Raw genomic sequence first — 18,258 nt, 5'->3', positions numbered from 1 at the left:
AACTAATGGGGGTTCTTAGTGGCACGCCCTCCGCGGCGAAGGATTGGCTGTGCTCCGCGTTTGCATGCTGCAATGCTACTGATGCGGGTCTGAGGTGCCGTAACATCCGTTGCTGTGAGGAAACAAACAAAGTTGTACTTTTCTGATACGTCATTTGGCTTGTTTTCTCCCAAGTTGTGAATCCTTGGGGTCTTGAGTCAGAGGCCGTTTTTGTGGTGATTGTCAGATCTTTGCCTAATCTGCTGTTCTGGTGCCATTGGCAGGGCGCAGGCTTGGAGGTTGGCAGATGAGGGGTCTTCTGGATGCCCCGCCAAGCAGCACTCATTGCACAGTACCTTACTGTCATCGACTCTCTCTTCTATTCCCAAGCAGACATCCTGTTACGCGGTTCAAGCTTCAATTTATCTTCATGATCCATTCAACTGATATCGCGATTCACCATAAGCTATTCACCATCATGGCCAGGTAGGCTCATTATGTTCCCCCGTCTCCGTGACTTAGTGACTGACATGGTTGTTTCCTAGCAGACCCGAATACCAGCCTGTGTCTCGAAACAATGTCGACCAAATTCCACTCGTCGAGCCGGGCGCTTCGGCCGGCGACGAAGCATCCGACTCTGACCTGGAAAACGACATCGCCATCAGCGAAAGCGAATTAAAGCGCGACCATATTCCCAGGCGAACCCTCATTCGAGTCCTGGCAGCTAATGGGGTCATCCAAATACCAATCTGGGGTATGTCTGCCACTAGCACTGTGCTATACATCTACTCACAGGACGTCCAGGCTTTGCAATTAGCTACGGAGTATTAGAGGAATATTACTTCAACAACTGGACTCTCCAGGGAAACAAGGACATCACAGGCGCGATCGGAACAACTGCCAATGGCATCATGTACCTCTCCATGCCCTTCCTTTTCGCCCTGTTCACGAGACGATGGGCGTACCGGCGTCAAGAGGCTGCTTTTTGCGGTGCCCTCATTGCATCCATCAGTTTCTTCCTTTCAACGTTCAGCACCAACGTCTGGCATCTGCTCGTCACGCAGGGTATCACCTCAGCGTTTGGATGCGCCTTAATCTACAGCCCCATCACCCTTTCCTTGGGTGAATGGTACACCACCAGCAACCGATCCGTAGCGTACGGACTGGTCTTGTCGTGCAAGAACATCGTTGGAACTCTTGGTCCATTCCTGTTTAAAGCTTCACTGGATACTTGGGGCTTCCGGACAACTATGACTGCTTGGTCGGTGTTCGTCGGCGCTGCGAGCATTCTCAGTATCAGCCTTGTTCCTATCCCGCCATCAAGAATTGCCATGCACAAGACACCAGAGAGGAACATCCCTTGGGACTTTCTCAAACACCCTGCTATATACTTCTATAGTATCGCAGTCTTTTTCCAAGGCACTGGCTATGGTTTACCCCAGACGTACCTTGGCACTTATGCGCAAGATTTTAGTCTCCTGTCCGAGACAATGGCAACTACTGTCTTGGCTCTACAGAACGCCGTTGGGATCCTTGCATCTGCTTTCTTCGGATGGCTAAGCGACAACAAGCAAATTGTGCTGTCAGCGCAGACTGTGTCTGCGATTCCATGTGTAACGAGCGGACTAGCCGTATTCCTCTTTTGGGGAAACACTACACAAGGAGGTGTCTTTCTCTTGGTTCTCTTCTCCATCACGTTTGGCTTCTTCTCAAGTGGCTACAGTGCTACTTGGGGAGGTATCCTCAAGCAAATGGAGAATGACTCGGCGGAGAGGGGGGAGTCTATAGATGCTGGGCTGATATACGGTTTAATCAACGGTGTAAGAGGTATCGGGTATCTAGTTGGAGGTGCAGCGAGTGTATGGCTAATCAACGCTGGTACGATTTCTGACTGCCAACACTTTGGGTATGGTAGTAGTTATGGGCCGCTTATTCTCTTTACTGGTCTTGTTTCTCTTGCTGGAGGCTGGGTTGTAATATGGAGCTGGTGGCCTGAGTCGTGGACCTTTGGACGGCGTAATTGAGAAGCCATGGCGCGTCATAGACAGACCTCACTCATACATATTTACATAAAACACGATTGAGTATGTGAAATGGCTTGACGAGAAGGATCCTGTTTTACTTGATCCCCTGTTAGATACCTTATCTACTTGCATAGACAAGTTAGAATGTCAGGGAATCCTACCCGCAGTAAGCGATAGCATCACACAATGTATTAACAAAAGAGGCTGGGAGGGGCAGATCTCAAAAGTCAAATGGTGAAGTGCCATTACAAGGCAATCTATTTTATTACAGCTTTAATACTTGAAACTGACCTCAAAGTCATGTCCAAAGCCACCATCCCGTGTAAACTGTTCCAGTTCCGTCACATATGCCGTGCCATTATTGTATACAAGCTTGGGCAACAGCGCTTTTTGGTTTCCTTTATCAGCATGGAACTCCACGCTCTTGGGTGCCTTACGGAGACCAGTAACAGTTATGTTCACAAGAGGAGGCTTGACTTCGTAGTCACCAGTGGTTTCCGCTCTCAGAATCCCCTCCCTGAAAGTGTACTGTAGAGCATAATTAATTAGTCAAACTGTTCAATGCTGAGAGCATGAGCCATTTCACTTACTGCGACAGTCTTGGTGGCTTCTGGCTCGAGGCTGACACCGTCGTCAAAATACACGCTTCCTTCAGCGTACTCATTATCGTCTAGGGCCAAGATAAGTGAGAACGGGTTCCTTCTTGTCGCTGCAGTTGTATTTCCGGGTTTTTGCAATGTGAATACCGTGCCGCCTCTGATGTGGAGGTTGATATGTTCCAAAGGCGCATCAAGAGTGACGTTCTCTTGAGGTTTGGCATGGACTTCACTCAGTGTGTACCAATCATACCAACGTGTTCCCTCTCCAATCCCAGGAAACACACCTCTGACTTTGTTGGAGTTTGGTGTCAGCACTGGTGTCACCAGAAGGGATGCGCCCAGCAAGAACTGAGAATAGGTAGCCTTGAGTGTCTCGTCATTTGGGAACTCCCATGCCAAAGCCCGCATGACAAGGTCGCCTTGGGTATTGGCGTAGTGAAACAAGGTGTAGATGTAGTTGAGGAGGCTATATCTTATCGCTATAGCTCGACGCGAAGCCTCAGCAACAGATGACCATACAAACGCTTCTTGGGATATAGTACCGCCCATGTTATGATTACGATAGAAGGGCATGAAGGCTCCCAGAGACATCCATCGAGCACAAAGGTCAAAACTGGCGTTATGGGAGTAGCCGCAGATGTCAACTCCAAACATTGGAATGCCAGCCATCATGTGCGTCAGAGCATGCGAAATGGATAAGAACATACTACCCCATTTTGATGAGTTATCACCGCCCCATCTCGTAGCGTATCGGCCGATGCCAGCAAAGTTGCCACGGGCGATGTTGAATGGACGGCGACCAGGGAACAGTTCAAGCAGACCGTGGTAAGTCGCATTGGAGATTTGATTTCCAAACAAATTATGTAACTGGTATTCCGTGGTGTTCAACTCGTCGTTGTGAGTTGCATCTGGAGAGATGGTCATTCTCCTGATGGAGTGGCCTGGTTGCAGGCTACGATGACGATCAACATATTGTGTCAACATGATAAACAAAGCTGACTTACTTGTTGAGAACATAAGGTGGATATGTAAGGTTTCTGACACCTGGGGTTGGCTCCGTACGTCCTAGGGTGCTAGTGGCAGGGTCTTGGAAGACGTGGGCAGCCTGGACCTCCGCTGATTGATTGGCTGCAAGCTCTTTTGCTCTTTCAAACTCGGAGTGATTAGTCACACTGAAGCCATCTGGATACTCATAAAACATCCTGAGCTTCTCCCCTGGGATCAGGAAGGGAACGTGAACGGGGTTCATATCCAGGCGACTATTGCCGCAGGGGCCCACGCAGTACGAAGCGGGCTCTGTAAGATCAGAGAGCATTCCATCATAAGGTACGCTATCATACCATATCTTGAGCTCTTCAGCCCACCATTTGTGTGTCTCAGGTAGCATGAAGTCTCCCCAAACAACAAACCCAGGCCAGTTGTTGCCCGTGTAGAAGTCACCTGACTCTGGATCTCTGATAAATGCTTTTAGCTTGGCGCCGCGTTCATAGGGACCATAAGTATCCTTTGGATCATCAGGATTCGGACGGTATATGTTGGCCCATACCAGCGGAACGTAGTACTGCTCGTTCTCATGAAGCCAATTTACCCACTCTGCCATACGATTAGGCGGGAAAGTGACAGGGTTGTTGGCGAAGCTGCGGAAACCATCAAACATGTCAAAGTCTGACCAAATAGCCTCAAGAGGAATATCAGCGGCTCTGTAGTTCTCAACAACAGCTTCGATCTTGTCGAGGGTATCATATCCCAATCGACATTGGTGAAAGCCCAGTGTCCAGAACATTTGCATGGCAGGTAAGCCGACGCAACCAGTGTGATACTGGCGCATAGTTTCAACAGCAGTAGACCCGCCTTGCTTGTTCTGGCCACTGAGGAAGTAGAGGTCAACACTTCCACCGATGGTGCGGTATGTCAAAGTCTCTGGTCTCAGAAGCCATTCTTGGCCATGAGCGTTTCGGGCATATACACCGTGAGAAGTGGTGTTGCTACCTTTGTGGTATCGACTCTCCTGGTAGAAGGGATGGACACCATAGATGTTTCCATCTATAGGGTTCCCGTGCTCTATACCAGCGTCATTGGTCCAGAAGGTCTGAGTGAAGTTCTGCCCCAGATGGAAATCATGGATGTTCTCAGCTATTACAAATGTCAGCTCAGTTCCAGATACTCATTGGTGCGTACCATACCTAGTCCATAGACATTGTAGTCGGGCTCCATGCTAGTTACCAGTTCAACGAATTGGTCCTCAAATACGATGACATGGCCGTACGTTGAGAACAGGACCTCTCTATCACAGCTCCGGGTGATTTTGAACTGAAAGTTTGGTGAGTTACTTTGGTGAATGGATCAGCTCATATGAATGACATCGTGGAGCGACTCAACGACTCACGTAAACTCGAATCTGAGATCACTATTTGAGATTGTCGTCTTCTCATCTCTCCCTGGCTCGAATACAAGTGAGTCCGGTAGGATATACTGAGTTCTGTTCTGTTCAGACAGATACTTGGGGAATATCTTGACATTCAGTCTCTCCTTTGTCTGATACTGAACCTCGAGTACCAGGTCACGAATGTCATTACCACTATATATAATCAGAGGAGTGTTATACTGAGTGAGATGAATACATACAACGCCTGACAGTCAGGTCCAGCTATGGTCAAGTCTGCCTTCACACCTTTGAGATCCCTCTTGATATTTGTCGCCTTGTAGCCTGGACATGTCTGTGGGTTGGGTGCATGAGGATCCCGGAATGTTGGTGTCAGACTAGGAGCGACCGCAATCTCAGGCGAGGCCGTCTTGGACTGAACAACAGTCGATATTGACGGCTCAGCTACAGGTACCCATTAGTGTGCAAATTCCGGCTACAAGACCGCTGACAGCCGCTTACCTTGCGCTGTGACTATGAATACTATTAAAGCCAGCAAATAGTTTAACATTGTGATATTCGATGTATCAAACGACTGTCGAAATAGAGGTTGAGCAGAAACGTGGTATGACCGTAAACAATTTCACTACTTGGTAAGCCGGCCTTTGGAAGTCTGCTGCACGCGATTTGGTGAGACCAAATGCTTATCTTTCGACAAACTCAGAAATAACGGATTTGGATAGATGAAGCGACAATCCATAACCGGAATATGTGAGCTGCCCGAGACGTGAACCTCTGATGATACGTGCCGTCCTCAATCCCCAGCCGGTTTTCCATCACCATCCAGACAGCGGAACCTTTCGCAGGGTGGCGCGTATAGATCTCAGATGCCGATGCCATTATTGCGATGAATCGTGAGGGTTTCATCCCTCCCCCCACTATTTCGCGGAGGAGGTGTAGGGTTAGTAAAATGCAACATAGACAAGAGCCCGCGTCTCACGGATATCTCGGCACGGGCGTGTTTAGGGGCGGTAACTGAAAGAAGCATAAGATAGTGCCCGGTAGTAGCTGGGGACAGGGTTTGCGACCCGTACTCGTAATCTTGCAGGAGAGTGCATACGCCGTGTGAACATCAACAGTGTGAAAAGACTGAAAGGCCAGCCAACCTTATGCAATTAGACCCCTGTCATCTTCCCGTTCGAACCCACCAAACAGTTTCCCTCCAGTCCCTCTCGCGGTCGGTTCCGCCTCAAATGATAAGCGGGGAGCTAGTTTAGTGGTCTACAACCCCAGATTGGGGCACATACATGCATGGTAAGACCGTAGGACAAGGCCTTGGTCGCGTAGATACGCCAATGAGCATAGATCATCCCAAATCCTTCCAATGATGCCATTGTCCATGTTACTGATGCACAACCCCATGAAACCGTCGATCTTCTCTTTGTTATATCTCGATGCGACACATCCTCTCAAAAGCTAATCATGCTTGTCAGAAAGGTTATGCTGTATGTTCGTAATCGCATGCCTCGACACCCCCATCTCGGATGATATGATGATCCTTGCACGCTCCGACAAACACAGTGAAACTCGTGCTCGAAGTATCACGAGAAGGGTACAGTTACCGGTCGCAGTAACGGCTTGCGCTTGGGCACTTTCTCAGCCAGTAACATTGACGAGATACTCCAATCAAGCAGGCCACGTCATCTCGGCATGTCATGTATCACCGTAGTATTGCAGACGAAATGATAAGTCGTTGATGAGAGAAGCCGTGGGCTCACTGCATGTAAAAGTATCATCTCGAAAAGGAAAGTCATCGCATGATCATGGTTACAATCTTTTGGAGGCGCGGAATATCCAGTTTTGGGAGTTCGTGTTGACTCCGTGCCCCCGAAAGTTTGCCTGTCTTCGTGGGGGCAAGAGACCTTTCGATACATCATTACAACCATCAATATCCCAAGCACTTCCATCATGACCTCTACAATAGCAAGATTCTCGTACAACACTTTCAAAGCCACTATAGTTTCTTACACAGTGCAACCACCATGACTACCATTGATCCTCGTTTGTTCTACGAGCAGGCGCTCGTCAATAATGGGATCACTCATGCATTTGGTGTCCCTGACTCCTGTTTGAAGGGATTCCTAGCATATCTATATGCAACCAAAAAGTCGCCAGAACAGATCGTCACAGCCAGTGAAGGTGCTGCTGCCGCGCTGGCTGCAGGTTACTATCTGTCAACTCAGAGTCTCGCCGTGGCATACATGCAGAACTCGGGTCTTGCGAATGCTTTGAACCCTCTACAGTCCCTGGCTGCCAAAGAAGTGTTTGGGATTCCAATGCTTCTTATGGTCGGCTGGCGTGGACGTCCAGGAGAGCATGACGAGCCGGAGCATCTCTTGGCTGGCCCTCGCACCTTGGAGACTCTGGAGTCGCAGGGGTTTCCTTATGAGATCCTACCAGACACTCTTGAAGAAACCAAGGCTGCAGTAGGAAGACTTGTCAAAGCAGCCAAGGAGGGGAGCACTCCGGTCGCTCTTGTCATCCCCAACCACAGATTTGCTGCATACAAGCCAGAGCATGAAGCCAGTAATGGTGTTTGGCACCCAGCTGTCACAAACCTCACCAAACATTTAGTCAGGCCTGAAGGTTGGCGTTCATCCGAGGGCCAACCTCCTCTGTCGCGAGAACACTCTATCAGAATCATTCTCAAGAGACTCTACCCAGAAGATGTCACTGTATCCTCTGTTGGGGGTAATTCTCGTGAGATCTACATGGTTCGAAAAGAGAACAAAGAGGACCTGTCGCGTGCATTCCTATCCATCGGAGCCATGGGCCACACATACCCTCTCGCCTTTGGCGTTCAGATTGGTCACCACAAAGGTCGTGTCGTTTGTGTTGAAGGCGATGGTTCCTTCTTGATGCACGTGGGCAATGTGGCCGTTCTGGCTGCCCAAGCCTCGGACAAGCTGATACACGTTGTGATCCATAATGGCATTCATTGCTCAACTGGGAATCAGCCTGTTCCGATCAGCACCAACAACCTTCTTTCACTTTGCGGAAGTTTGCCTTATAAGCAGAAATTCTTTGTAGATAGTGCTGAAGGTCTTATTCAGGCATTTGAATGGGCTGACAAGACTGCTCTGATTGTTGTTGTCGTCAACCAGGACGTCTCAAAGGATTTGCCGCGACCCTCAGAGCACCCATTTGAATTGCGTGATGCGTTTATCTCCCATTTTACTAGATAGAACGGGCTCTTGGTTGGAATATTGATTATGTAAGTTAGATTGAAATTGACTTCATGGAAATAATAACTCTTATAAACTCCGTTAATAGTAGATGTTTTGAAACTGGTAGCCCTCTACTCTGTGTAGCCTAGTTCATTGCCTCGATCGTGCGTGTGTATTCAACCCTGGATAATATCTTTAATCTGTTTCTTTATCTATGAAAATGATACTACAGCCAACTCTATAGCCCTTAATACCCCGCACCGGTACAGTACTGATCGACAACAAAACAGCACTAGGATGCAGTAATCTTGTTGGCACACAGGCTTCTGTAGTGGGGACTCTGCCACGCGCCCTTCGTCTGTTGGTGCAGTGCAAGAACAAGTTCATCTGCTGGTCGACCCCTCTCTTAAAAGGCCAGACAGTTTCGCGGCCTCGATGAAATCATTCAAATTGTAACCTTCAATCATACAATTATTTGTGACATTTCCACTATTCTTCCTCGGCATTCTTGTAATTGATCACCATCTACTTTCATCATGCCTCAAACGCAAAAAGCTCGTGTACCGGTCATTTTCGGTGCCATGACGTTTGGCAGAGAAGGTAGGCTAGCGTTTTTATCAAGAGATGATTCTTACTGACATCAGTAGGGGTTGAGCAAGCGCGTATCCACGATCTCAAGGAAGCTGGTGCCATGCTGGATCTCTTTCAGGAACACGGTGGTACAGTTGTTGATACAGCTCGTGTGTATGCTCAAGGTTCCTCTGAAGAATACCTTGGGCAGCTGGACTGGCAAGCTCGAGGTCTCCGAGTTGACACCAAGCTATACCCCAATATTCACGATGGGACTGGTAAAATCACTCATTCTGCCGATGATCTTCGGAAGCACCTAGATGAGTCTCTCAAGGCCCTCAAGACCGACAAGATAGATCTCTGGTATCTCCATGGACCAGACCGCGACACCCCATTTGAGGAGACTCTCAGAGCTTGTAATGACCTGCACAAGGAGGGCAAGTTCAACAGGCTCGGAGTGAGTAACTACATGGCTTGGGAGGTTGCCTATATGAGCGAACTGTGTATTCGTAAAGGATGGATTCGACCTACGGTTTATCAAGGAGTATACAACGCCATCCACCGCACAGTTGAAATGGAGTTGTTTCCTTGTCTTAGACACTACGGAATCACATTTTATGCCTTCAGTCCACTGGCCGGAAGTCAGCTAACTGGGCGGTACAAGCGCGACACTCAGGATACAGATATTGAATCCATGTCCCGCTTCGATCCCAACACCTTTCAAGGTCGCAAGTACAGGAGGCGATTCTGGAAAGACGTCATCTTCGATGCTGTTGAGCTTATTAGGGATGAAGCTCAAAAGTATGGGCTTACGGAGATGGATTGTGCTTTCCGCTGGATTGAACATCACTCACAACTTGATCCTGAGCGAGGCGATGCGGTGATCATTGGAGCCAGCAGTAAGAAGCAGCTGGAGCAGAACTTGGATCTGCTGGAGAGAGGACCTTTGCCCCAGGAAATTGTGGATGTTCTGGACAAAGCGTGGCTGATTACCAAGGGGAGCGTTAACAATTATTGGCATTAATTGGCTATCAGGTTCAAGGCTATTTTATTCCTGGCAGTCCCAATCGTCACCTATTATTTTTTCTTGAATCGATTAACATTGTTCGCATTGCCATGACCCGGTCAGCCTCTCATCAATATCATAACATAAGGTCTTTCATACGCCCCGCTACATTACGTGGTTTGCCATCCTGTGTAAATGGTGTGATCCGGGGAGTGGAGAGCCCATGACCTCCGGTTTTCGGATCTCATTGCAAGTCCCAAAGATTTAGACATCTGATTGGTGGTTGGTCTATGTTTGTTGGCGAATGTGCGGAAAGAGATTACGGCGCATGCTTATCACTGTTGGTTGCACTCCATCTCGGATATATCGGCATCGATGAGCAAGTCACCTTGCAGTAACAAATGATGGCAAACAAGTTTGAGGAATACCTAAGAAGAATCATATCATGCGACCCACATGCCTATCCTACTACTTTTGGAAATGTGTCACGAATGTTTGTGCCATTGCATTCTATGCACTACCTTTGGCACTGCTTTGACTTGAGTCACCTGATTGCTTGACCTTTTCCCTCACATACCTCACTACTCCAAAGCCAGGAGTTTGAGACAATCAGCAGCTCAATTGTAATACACTTTCGCATTGCCAAAAGACCTCTCATCATGACAGACTGGAAGGACGCCGAGTACACTCTCTACTCCTCCCCCTTCTCTCTCTACTCAATGATGGCCCGTCACACCATCCAGCTTGGCCCAACGACCCATGGTGCAACACCACCTAAAAGCATCACTCTATACTTCATCAACCATAAGGCCCATGAGAACCTTAGCGAGGATTACTTGATCAATGTCAACCCAAAAGGTCAAGTTCCGGCCATGAAGGGCAACCTGCTCGAAGAGACTCTTACTGAGAGCCGTGCCATCTCTCTTCATCTCGCAGAGAAACACTACCCTGCCATGCTGGGAGGCAAGAATGAGAGCATTGTCCGAGATCTCTTTGAGAGGCTGCATGCTGTCTACGGACTATCAATCAGCAACCCGAAACCGACAGCGGAAATGACACAGCGAAATCCGTCGCCAGTTGAAAAGATACTCCAAAGGACTGATATCAGTCCTCAGTATCGTGCCGCACTAGAAGCCAAACTTGCCTTGTAAGTTATACCCCGTGCAATAATATAGCAGCATTGAACTTATAGAACTCTTTAGTCACAACCAGCATAACGCCATTGCCTTCCAACCTGGTGTTGTAGCTAAGCATCGCGCAGATCTTAAGACGATTTTTGAACAGGTCGTGGAGCACCGTAAACAGAGTGGCTCATATGAGGACCATGACCAATGGATCTTTGGGTCAGACGTTGGACCGACTATACTCGATAGCCATCTGCTCCCTTTTACCTTGCGATGTCTGGAGGTAGGCAGTGAAGATCTTGTGCCTCTGGAGTTGCAACGTTGGGCCAAGGCGAAGGAAAAGAGTCCTTCATGGCAGAAAGTCATGCATGGAAAGCCGACGACGTATCATCCTTCAATGGGCCCTGTTGCAGAGATGTCTGAGATGATGACTCTTTGATGGTGCCGCTATGGTGCCGCTAGTCTCTTTATGATAAATATTTCAATGTCCTGTCACAGGGTTCTTCGTTTTCGTGTTTCTCTATCCGCTCTTGAAAACGGCATAATCTATAATTGTGAGGTAGACCTATGACTAGTACGCATGGCCGCTATGCAATAATCGAGTATTTAGGTCTTTTAATTGTATCGGTCTATCCGTGCACTAAAACAAGCATCTCATCTATATCTCTTTCTTACTTCCTATTGCGTATCTTCATAGAAGAATAAATCAAGCGCAGAAGTGTCTATCATGAACAAATCATCTAACAAAGGGTCTTGGGTAGATCCTAGAAAACCTGTGCTGGGATAGAAGTCGGTAGCTGCGGACTGCGGATTCGAAATCAGATCAGCCAAGGCAGTGCTCTGTACTGTTTGACCGTTTTGATTACTCCACGTAGGTGAGTCCTCGTTTACGTGCTCATACGAGGATGGGCCACCCTGAGGATTTAGCTGAGGATCAGTGAGTTGTTGATGATGTTGCCCAGACGGTGCAACATGTTGCAGTCTCGTAGACGCCTTTTCAACTCTCTCAACCCTGACCTTGGAGGCCCTCTGTTCAAGAACCTGCATCAACCCTTTCGCATAAGTCCAATACTTTACCAGCTCCCGTAGAGCTGCAAGAAACGTGTCTAGTATGTGTCGTGATTTGGCAGCTAGCAGCGGCTTGCTTGTGCTGATCTGGTTCAAAATGTAGATAGTTGCTGTGAACAGAACATGGTTGCTGTATAACCATAGTGACGAGATCATACTTTTACTGAGTAGAACCTCGAAAATGGACGCAATCGCTACTGTTGATTCCCTGCAAAGGATGGCATCGTCTTGTGCCTCGAGAGATTGATCCCTGATGCCGGGCTTCGGTGCTGGTCGGTGTATCAGCAGGATAAAGTTGTGATGAGTCAGGTGAAACAGAGACTGCCAGATATCAAGGTCGGAAAGCTTTAATTGCAGCCTTGACGGAAGCTCAAGCATCAAGTTCCCAACAGATTCATCTGCTCTCCTTATGGCCTCAGCTCTTGCTTCCATGGAAGCTCGTGGTGACCATCCATCCCTTATGGTCTGCGATATAATCTTGCAAAGTTTGGTGTGATAGGTGATGAACTCGAACTCGGCTCCAGGAATCCCTTCGAGATCAGCAGGCTTCAGGTCGGCAACATCTGAGTCCCAAAGGTTTCTGACATAGTTAGAGGGTTCGTGTTGGAGAATTATAGTTGAAGGGTGGACTTACATGGCTTGAGGCCGACCAGCTGAGGTTGCTGAGATTGTGTCAAACTGGAAGAGAACCCACCAGAGTCGGACATACTTTCGCTTGTATACCGGTAGGTTCGTGGAGTGACTAGCGTCGCGATGGAGACCTACGGCCATTGCCGTCCTGATAGCAATTCCAATCCAGTGCCAGGCGTTGGCGTCAGAATACCACGTCAGCAGCAGAGGCACCTGGACGTAAACAAGCCTATCATGCCATGAATCACTCAAGACCAGATATTTGGCTCTTCGGAAAAAGGCGGGAAGTAGAGGAAGCATACTCTCGTCTTGAGATGCCAGCGTGTGAGCTCCAACGAGTAGGATGGCGTTGAGGAGCGTCAAGCAGAGGGGGTTCATGCGATCCTGCTCCTGGTATTGGGTCATGAATAGCTCCTCGTCCACAATTGGCCACCCACGGTTGACGAGGTCAAAATAAGCTCTTATCAGTCTCATCTCAAGAGCCTTGCGGGGTCGTATAAGAATCTCTTCTGGAATATTATGTGCTTCGTACCAATTCTCAGAAGAGTCCAACTGTCCGTTGCCGAAGTGAAAGACCTTATCAAGTCCAGTCTCAGAGGTGCTCTGCCGCACGAGGTAATGGCAGTTCGAGAGCTCGGATCCAATGAAATGACAGCGAGTCCGATGGCCGAGCTCGACCTTGCTGAGCTCAACCTCTGTCTTGTCATTTCGGTTCAAGAGGTGAGATCCGAGATCTTGCTCGCCATCTTCTCTTGCAGTAGAGGGAGGCTCAGTGAGTGTAGGCGATGGGGCCGCTGGCGAGTTTGTCGCTTCTCGAGGACGGAGAGGAGCAAGAATGGCTGGTCGATTTGATGATTGTCTCGTGTCCTTTTTGTTAGGACACATGCGACATCCAGATCGGCCATGAGTACTGCAGTTCGTACATGGAACGCCTTTATCGACTATATCGCAGCGAATCTTTCGCTGGCGGCAATTGATGCAAGCTCGCCCTTCAAGTAACTGTCAGTAATTGAGCGACATGAGGGGACCGAGTGCAGGGTAACTCACTTGCCGGTCCGTCCGCACGAGGCAAATGTGACCTCTTGGCCGCTATATTCTGCGACCGGGGGCGATCACAAGGCATTTCTGTTACGGTTATAAGAAGTTGCTGTAGAGAAGTTGTCAATCATCAAGGATGTCAGGTTGCCCATCAGTCGACCACGGACTGCCGTTAGTACTGTGCAAAAATGAGAGCGCTTGTCCAATTTCGCTTAGTCCCTGACATCAGTGATTGAAAGACGTATGGCGTTTTGGTGGCGCAGCATCCTGATGTGGATAATACTGACTGCTATCAACTTAGCTCTCTCAGTTTAACGCTGGTTACAGGTATCCAAAGATTGTAAAGGAGGTTGCGTAAAGTAACAAATACAGATTTGCAATGCGGCGCCTTGTCATCTTGACACCGATTTCTAATGGTTTGCCAGAGTCTCGGCGAATCTAGCCAATCAAACTCACTGGTTATCCCGAGCCTCGGGGTTGTGAACCAATCACGGCAAGCTCTGGCCCAGGATGTAAGAGCGGTCCAACTAGCGCTTCTTCAGTCCGCGGCATAACAGCCAATCAGAGAGTCTGCTTCAGCCCAGAAGCACCTGGATATTATCACAAAGGGCGTCATATCGCCATTTGCTTATAAACATGCGATACAAAAGCAGTCTTTAGCCTGCTATATATAGAGTGGAGGGAGTTGAGTCGTAGCAACTAATTAGTACTTGTATCCAATAACCAAGAGTCGTGAAATCGAAAACTCCCATATTACTGTCATCATGCCTTCACGATGCTTGCTTTCATCACGCGCCAAGCAGGACCCTACCCTTGAGATCGACATTCATGACCATTACGAGTCTAAAGTCTATACATTCGGCTCTACAATCTCGGGATTTGTTACAATAACAGCCCACAACCAACTCCCTTTCCAGTCGCTCCAGATTGATCTAAGAGGCATCACTTCAACATGTGGCCACGCATTCCAGTATGGCACACCTTTCAAGACTCATGTTTTTATGCAGCTACAAATGCCAACATCTGCATCAGCTCTACCTGTCAACCAGTCGTTTGAGCCAGGAAAGTTGTACCACATTCCTTTTCGATTCGCGATTCCCGAGCAGCTCTCATCCACTGCATGCAACCACCAGAACAGAGCAGTCAGGGAGCGACACCTACAGCCACAGCCTACCATGGGTTCTTGGGATCGTGACGACCTTGCAGGTGGTTCTGCAAACATCGATTACGTGATCAGAGCACGTCTTGTGCTGAGCAACAACAAACAAGGGAGGGAACAGTACCTAGATCAGAGTCGCTCTGTCAAGGTTATTCCAGCACTTCCTGAGCAACCTCCTCTTCATATCAGTCCCGACAACTCAGATTACTGCTTGTCTCAAAGCAAGACGATTAGAAAAGGTGTCATTGGCACAAAGATGGGGGTCGTACGCGCGTCAGCCACTCAGCCAGAGCCTGTTCTCCTCTGCTTAGATGGACTCAACGCTTCCGGTTCCCAGATACCTATCGATCTAGAATACATTCCTGTGTCAACCAGCACCGTAATACCAGAGATAAGGGTCAAGTCGGCCACCATCGAAACTTCCACAAACTTCTGGCTTGGTGTAAATGGTTACTTGCCCGATCGCCATGAAAAGCCATCGAATTCAGTTGCTCCAGCAGCACCATGGGAGACCTCAAACGCCCTCGTTCTCCGGGAGAAAGAAATGGTGGACTGGAAGAAAGACTACCAACTCGTCTCTGATAAGGAACCGGAGAGGAGGTCTTCAGAGTCTGTGCACATTTTGAAAGACTGTGAAGAGCCTCACTCCGCGTCACGTTCAACTTCGTGCGCCTCCCATTGGAACTTTGATTCATCAAAACCTAGAGCGTACAAAACTTCCCTGTCACAATTATTCGAGCTTCCCACCGACAAGTATCTGTTCCTTCCTACATTCTACTCCTGTCTGATCAGCCGAACCTATCGGATTCGAGTCACCCTAGCCATAGGCGCTTATGGCACTACAATTTCTCTCGTGGTACCGCTCCAGGTGGTAGCCAATGGGCTTGGCAATACTCAATATCGTGACCAGTTGAACTCCGTAAGTGCAATAGCAACCCTTTAGTTCGAACATGAAGTTCTGAGATGACAAGATGACTCTCGATAGTGAATACGAACAATCGGGAGAGGTTCTTCCTCCATATAGTCGTTTGAGATAACAATAAGACTTCGACCCTATTGCTTTAGAGCAAAGTATTTTAGTCTATCTTTTAATAATATCGCATCGCGGTGCCGCTTTGATACATAACCAGCTGTCTTGTAGCCCTTAACAAAGAAATCAGATTAATCCCCATATTGTCTCCATACAGCGATTGCAGTTCCTCATCAGAGATAAATAATCAGTGCTTCAGAAGCCTTCAGAGTCACTTCCAACTTGCCCTTCTTGACTGAAAGCCTTTCAGCGTTTTGCTTTCCGCTCAACTCGCAGTTCTTGTTTGAGAAGGATTGACCTGCATAAACCATCAGTAAATGTTCCTATAGTGGATAGATAATTGGGACAAACCTCCGATGCTAGGTTGGGGAGATGACTTGGTTTGCGTGACAGGTACAGTTGTTTCACTGCTTGGTGCGGTCATACGAAGGGCCTTGACCGAATTGCTCTTCAGTCCAGTAAGAGTGAACTTGGTTTCAGAGCGCGTGCCACCTCCAGAGTAGTAGTCCGTATTGATCAAGACGACCTTGAATGCTTTGCCGTTCTTATACACGATGTATTGAGCATAGGGGTCAGTGCCATCATCGCTGGCAACGATGGAGTCTCCCCCAGCTACAGCGAGAGCACCGAAGTAGGCACCATAGAATGGGGCGTTGACATGACCACTCCACCACCAGTTGAAGAAGGCTTCGGGGTCAGTCAGAAGTATCAGAGCATCAGGAATGTTTTTTTGAACTCACCTTGGTTAATGGTGCCTTGGTGGTAGAACAGTCGCTGAATTCCGAGGGTCAATGCGCGAAGAGTCTTGTCAGTTGTCTGAATGGCCGATCCAAAAGTCGAATCCATCTCGTAGTCGAGCCCATGGAATCCCGTCTCGCCTGGGTGAGTATGTCAGTAGGCGCAGGTCTTACAAGTAACAAACCGCGTCTCACCTAGGATATATGGCCTTCCGGCGGCCTTAGCGCTGGAGATGGGCAGCAGGCTCAGGTCCTGAACAACCCTCTGATGCTTCATTTCTGGGCCCAGGTCATCGGCGGTAGCATTTGAAAATGCGTACAAGTGGCCATTGTACACCTTGGTAGCATCCTTGACTGTCTTGTTATAGCTGCTTTCAATTAGATAGAGAAGATTAGGCCAGTCGGGTTCAATCTCGAACGGGATGGCATATCCGCCGCCAGCCAAGATGGGAAGAGGGCTCTTCCAGTGATTGATAAAATCTTGGGCCCAGTCAGCTGCGTTATTGCCCTCCTGAGTCTCGTTCCAGGGCGCTTCGGCTACTGGGTATTGCCAGTATTTCCAATACACTATGAGTCACAGTCAGCAAAGTCCTTCTGCTTGGCACATGGTGGGTGTTGGTGAGAGATCCTACAGTCTGGCTCGTTTCCGAGTTCGATTGCCCAAAGGTACTTGGCCACCTTTTCCTTAGCTTTCAAAACGGCTGCAAAAGTATTTGTCCTATTGTTGAGGCCTCTGTTGAAGCCTTTGACGTGTCAGCACAGTTCACTTCTCACAAGCCAGCTTGCTTACCAAGAATAGTCTCGCTTCCGAACTTCTCTGTTTTGGTGTATGAATGAGCGTAAGTCAGCCAAGATGTAAGAGGTTGACATACTAATCAAGTCAAAGAACTTGGGCCCATAGGTCAGATTCATGGGAGCCTCCAGAGGGTCATTGACACTATATGAAACGTAACCTTTAAGATCAGGATCGTAGGTAGCTCTATCTTGGGTAGTTCCTCCAATTCGGATAGGCATTTTGCGATTGTACAGCTTATTAAAGTGACTTATGCAAGGAAGCGTTAAGGATATATTAGTCATATAGGAAGGCCACATGAAGAACTCGAAGCTTGCGCATATCGTTAAAATCTTCCTGTAAAAACGTTCAGACTCTGAGACTTACGAGGCTCCCACGGGTGCCGGGTCAATCGCCACGGCATTTTTTGGCTGGACATCTGGAACAGCATAATTGGGGGCTGCCAGAACAGAACTACCCAAACCAAGGCTTGCGAGCAAAAGAACGTGAACCATTGTGCCAAAAAGATTAATGAGGCTGAAGGAATTGTATCAATTCTATCACTATTAATGTTTATTACTTGGACTATTATATGTCTCTCATCAGCCGCTCATGTGCGGGCTATGTTACTCCGATTGGTAGACTCACAGCCCAAATGACAAGGATAACATCACCTTGAACCTTGCTAGAGGTTTAGCTAGCTTTAATGAAAGAATTTCTTTCCCCACAATCCCCGTAGTCTGGATGCGGGGAGTTCGTTCCGTTTCGTTTAAATGGACTCGTTGAACATCACCTTGGTTTAGGTCACTTGAACTGGATCTCCTGCCCGGCACGGAGTTTGTAATTCCGCTATCTTAAAGGCTCTAGAAGCCAGCCTAAGTATATATTAAGAGAGAAGTCTATTATCTTAATAAGTGTTTTATTATTAAGCTT

At 48.2% G+C, this 18,258-nt stretch overlaps 8 protein-coding genes across 9 annotated transcripts; 5 read left to right on the top strand and 3 right to left on the bottom strand.

The window, feature by feature from the left end:
* Positions 1 to 148: 148 nt before the first annotated feature.
* FVEG_14137 (hypothetical protein) lies at positions 149 to 2,114 on the top strand (the record flags this gene model as incomplete). 2 transcript variants are annotated; one of them, XM_018903469.1, is made up of 3 exons in its annotated part: positions 149 to 465; positions 528 to 733; positions 784 to 2,114. In XM_018903469.1, 3 exons carry the CDS (start codon positions 287 to 289, stop codon positions 2,001 to 2,003), a joined length of 1,605 nt encoding a protein of 534 aa, XP_018762502.1. The 2 variants fall into 2 exon arrangements, with proteins under 2 accessions (XP_018762502.1, XP_018762501.1); XM_018903468.1 differs by having other exon boundaries at positions 287 to 465; positions 525 to 733; positions 784 to 2,003.
* A 162-nt stretch (positions 2,115 to 2,276) lies between these two features.
* FVEG_14136 (hypothetical protein) lies at positions 2,277 to 5,535 on the bottom strand (the record flags this gene model as incomplete). Its single annotated transcript, XM_018903467.1, has 7 exons — positions 2,277 to 2,531; positions 2,594 to 3,554; positions 3,607 to 4,735; positions 4,786 to 4,931; positions 4,989 to 5,180; positions 5,228 to 5,429; positions 5,487 to 5,535. The coding sequence occupies 7 exons, from the start codon at positions 5,533 to 5,535 to the stop codon at positions 2,277 to 2,279; spliced, it is 2,934 nt and encodes a 977-aa protein (XP_018762500.1).
* A 1,471-nt stretch (positions 5,536 to 7,006) lies between these two features.
* On the top strand, positions 7,007 to 8,209 carry FVEG_14135 (phosphonopyruvate decarboxylase; the record flags this gene model as incomplete). Its single annotated transcript, XM_018903466.1, has 1 exon — positions 7,007 to 8,209. The coding sequence occupies one exon, from the start codon at positions 7,007 to 7,009 to the stop codon at positions 8,207 to 8,209; it is 1,203 nt and encodes a 400-aa protein (XP_018762499.1).
* Positions 8,210 to 8,551: 342 nt separating this feature from the next.
* On the top strand, positions 8,552 to 9,925 carry FVEG_14134 (hypothetical protein). Its single transcript, XM_018903465.1, has 2 exons — positions 8,552 to 8,791; positions 8,839 to 9,925. Exons 1-2 carry the CDS (start codon positions 8,728 to 8,730, stop codon positions 9,783 to 9,785), a joined length of 1,011 nt encoding a protein of 336 aa, XP_018762498.1. The 5' UTR covers positions 8,552 to 8,727; the 3' UTR covers positions 9,786 to 9,925.
* A 275-nt stretch (positions 9,926 to 10,200) lies between these two features.
* Positions 10,201 to 11,711, top strand: FVEG_14133 (hypothetical protein). Its single transcript, XM_018903464.1, has 2 exons — positions 10,201 to 10,914; positions 10,970 to 11,711. The coding sequence occupies exons 1-2, from the start codon at positions 10,427 to 10,429 to the stop codon at positions 11,328 to 11,330; spliced, it is 849 nt and encodes a 282-aa protein (XP_018762497.1). The 5' UTR covers positions 10,201 to 10,426; the 3' UTR covers positions 11,331 to 11,711.
* Positions 11,570 to 13,712, bottom strand: FVEG_14132 (hypothetical protein; the record flags this gene model as incomplete). The annotated part of the gene is made up of 3 exons (XM_018903463.1): positions 11,570 to 12,539; positions 12,594 to 13,578; positions 13,637 to 13,712. The coding sequence occupies 3 exons, from the start codon at positions 13,710 to 13,712 to the stop codon at positions 11,570 to 11,572; spliced, it is 2,031 nt and encodes a 676-aa protein (XP_018762496.1).
* Positions 13,713 to 14,391: 679 nt separating this feature from the next.
* On the top strand, positions 14,392 to 15,753 carry FVEG_17742 (hypothetical protein; the record flags this gene model as incomplete). Its single annotated transcript, XM_018906968.1, has 2 exons — positions 14,392 to 15,705; positions 15,730 to 15,753. 2 exons carry the CDS (start codon positions 14,392 to 14,394, stop codon positions 15,751 to 15,753), a joined length of 1,338 nt encoding a protein of 445 aa, XP_018762495.1.
* A 236-nt stretch (positions 15,754 to 15,989) lies between these two features.
* FVEG_14131 (hypothetical protein) lies at positions 15,990 to 17,840 on the bottom strand (the record flags this gene model as incomplete). Its single annotated transcript, XM_018903462.1, has 8 exons — positions 15,990 to 16,114; positions 16,168 to 16,503; positions 16,557 to 16,694; positions 16,749 to 17,120; positions 17,186 to 17,296; positions 17,344 to 17,370; positions 17,426 to 17,658; positions 17,713 to 17,840. 8 exons carry the CDS (start codon positions 17,838 to 17,840, stop codon positions 15,990 to 15,992), a joined length of 1,470 nt encoding a protein of 489 aa, XP_018762494.1.
* Positions 17,841 to 18,258: the final 418 nt, after the last annotated feature.

This window comes from Fusarium verticillioides, genomic scaffold (assembly GCF_000149555.1).
Source record: "Fusarium verticillioides 7600 supercont3.30 genomic scaffold, whole genome shotgun sequence".
In the NCBI taxonomy this organism is placed as follows: Eukaryota; Fungi; Ascomycota; class Sordariomycetes; order Hypocreales; family Nectriaceae; genus Fusarium; species Fusarium verticillioides.
The sequence above is the reverse complement of the archived record's forward strand: the minus strand, read 5'-3'. Positions and strand labels throughout refer to the sequence as shown.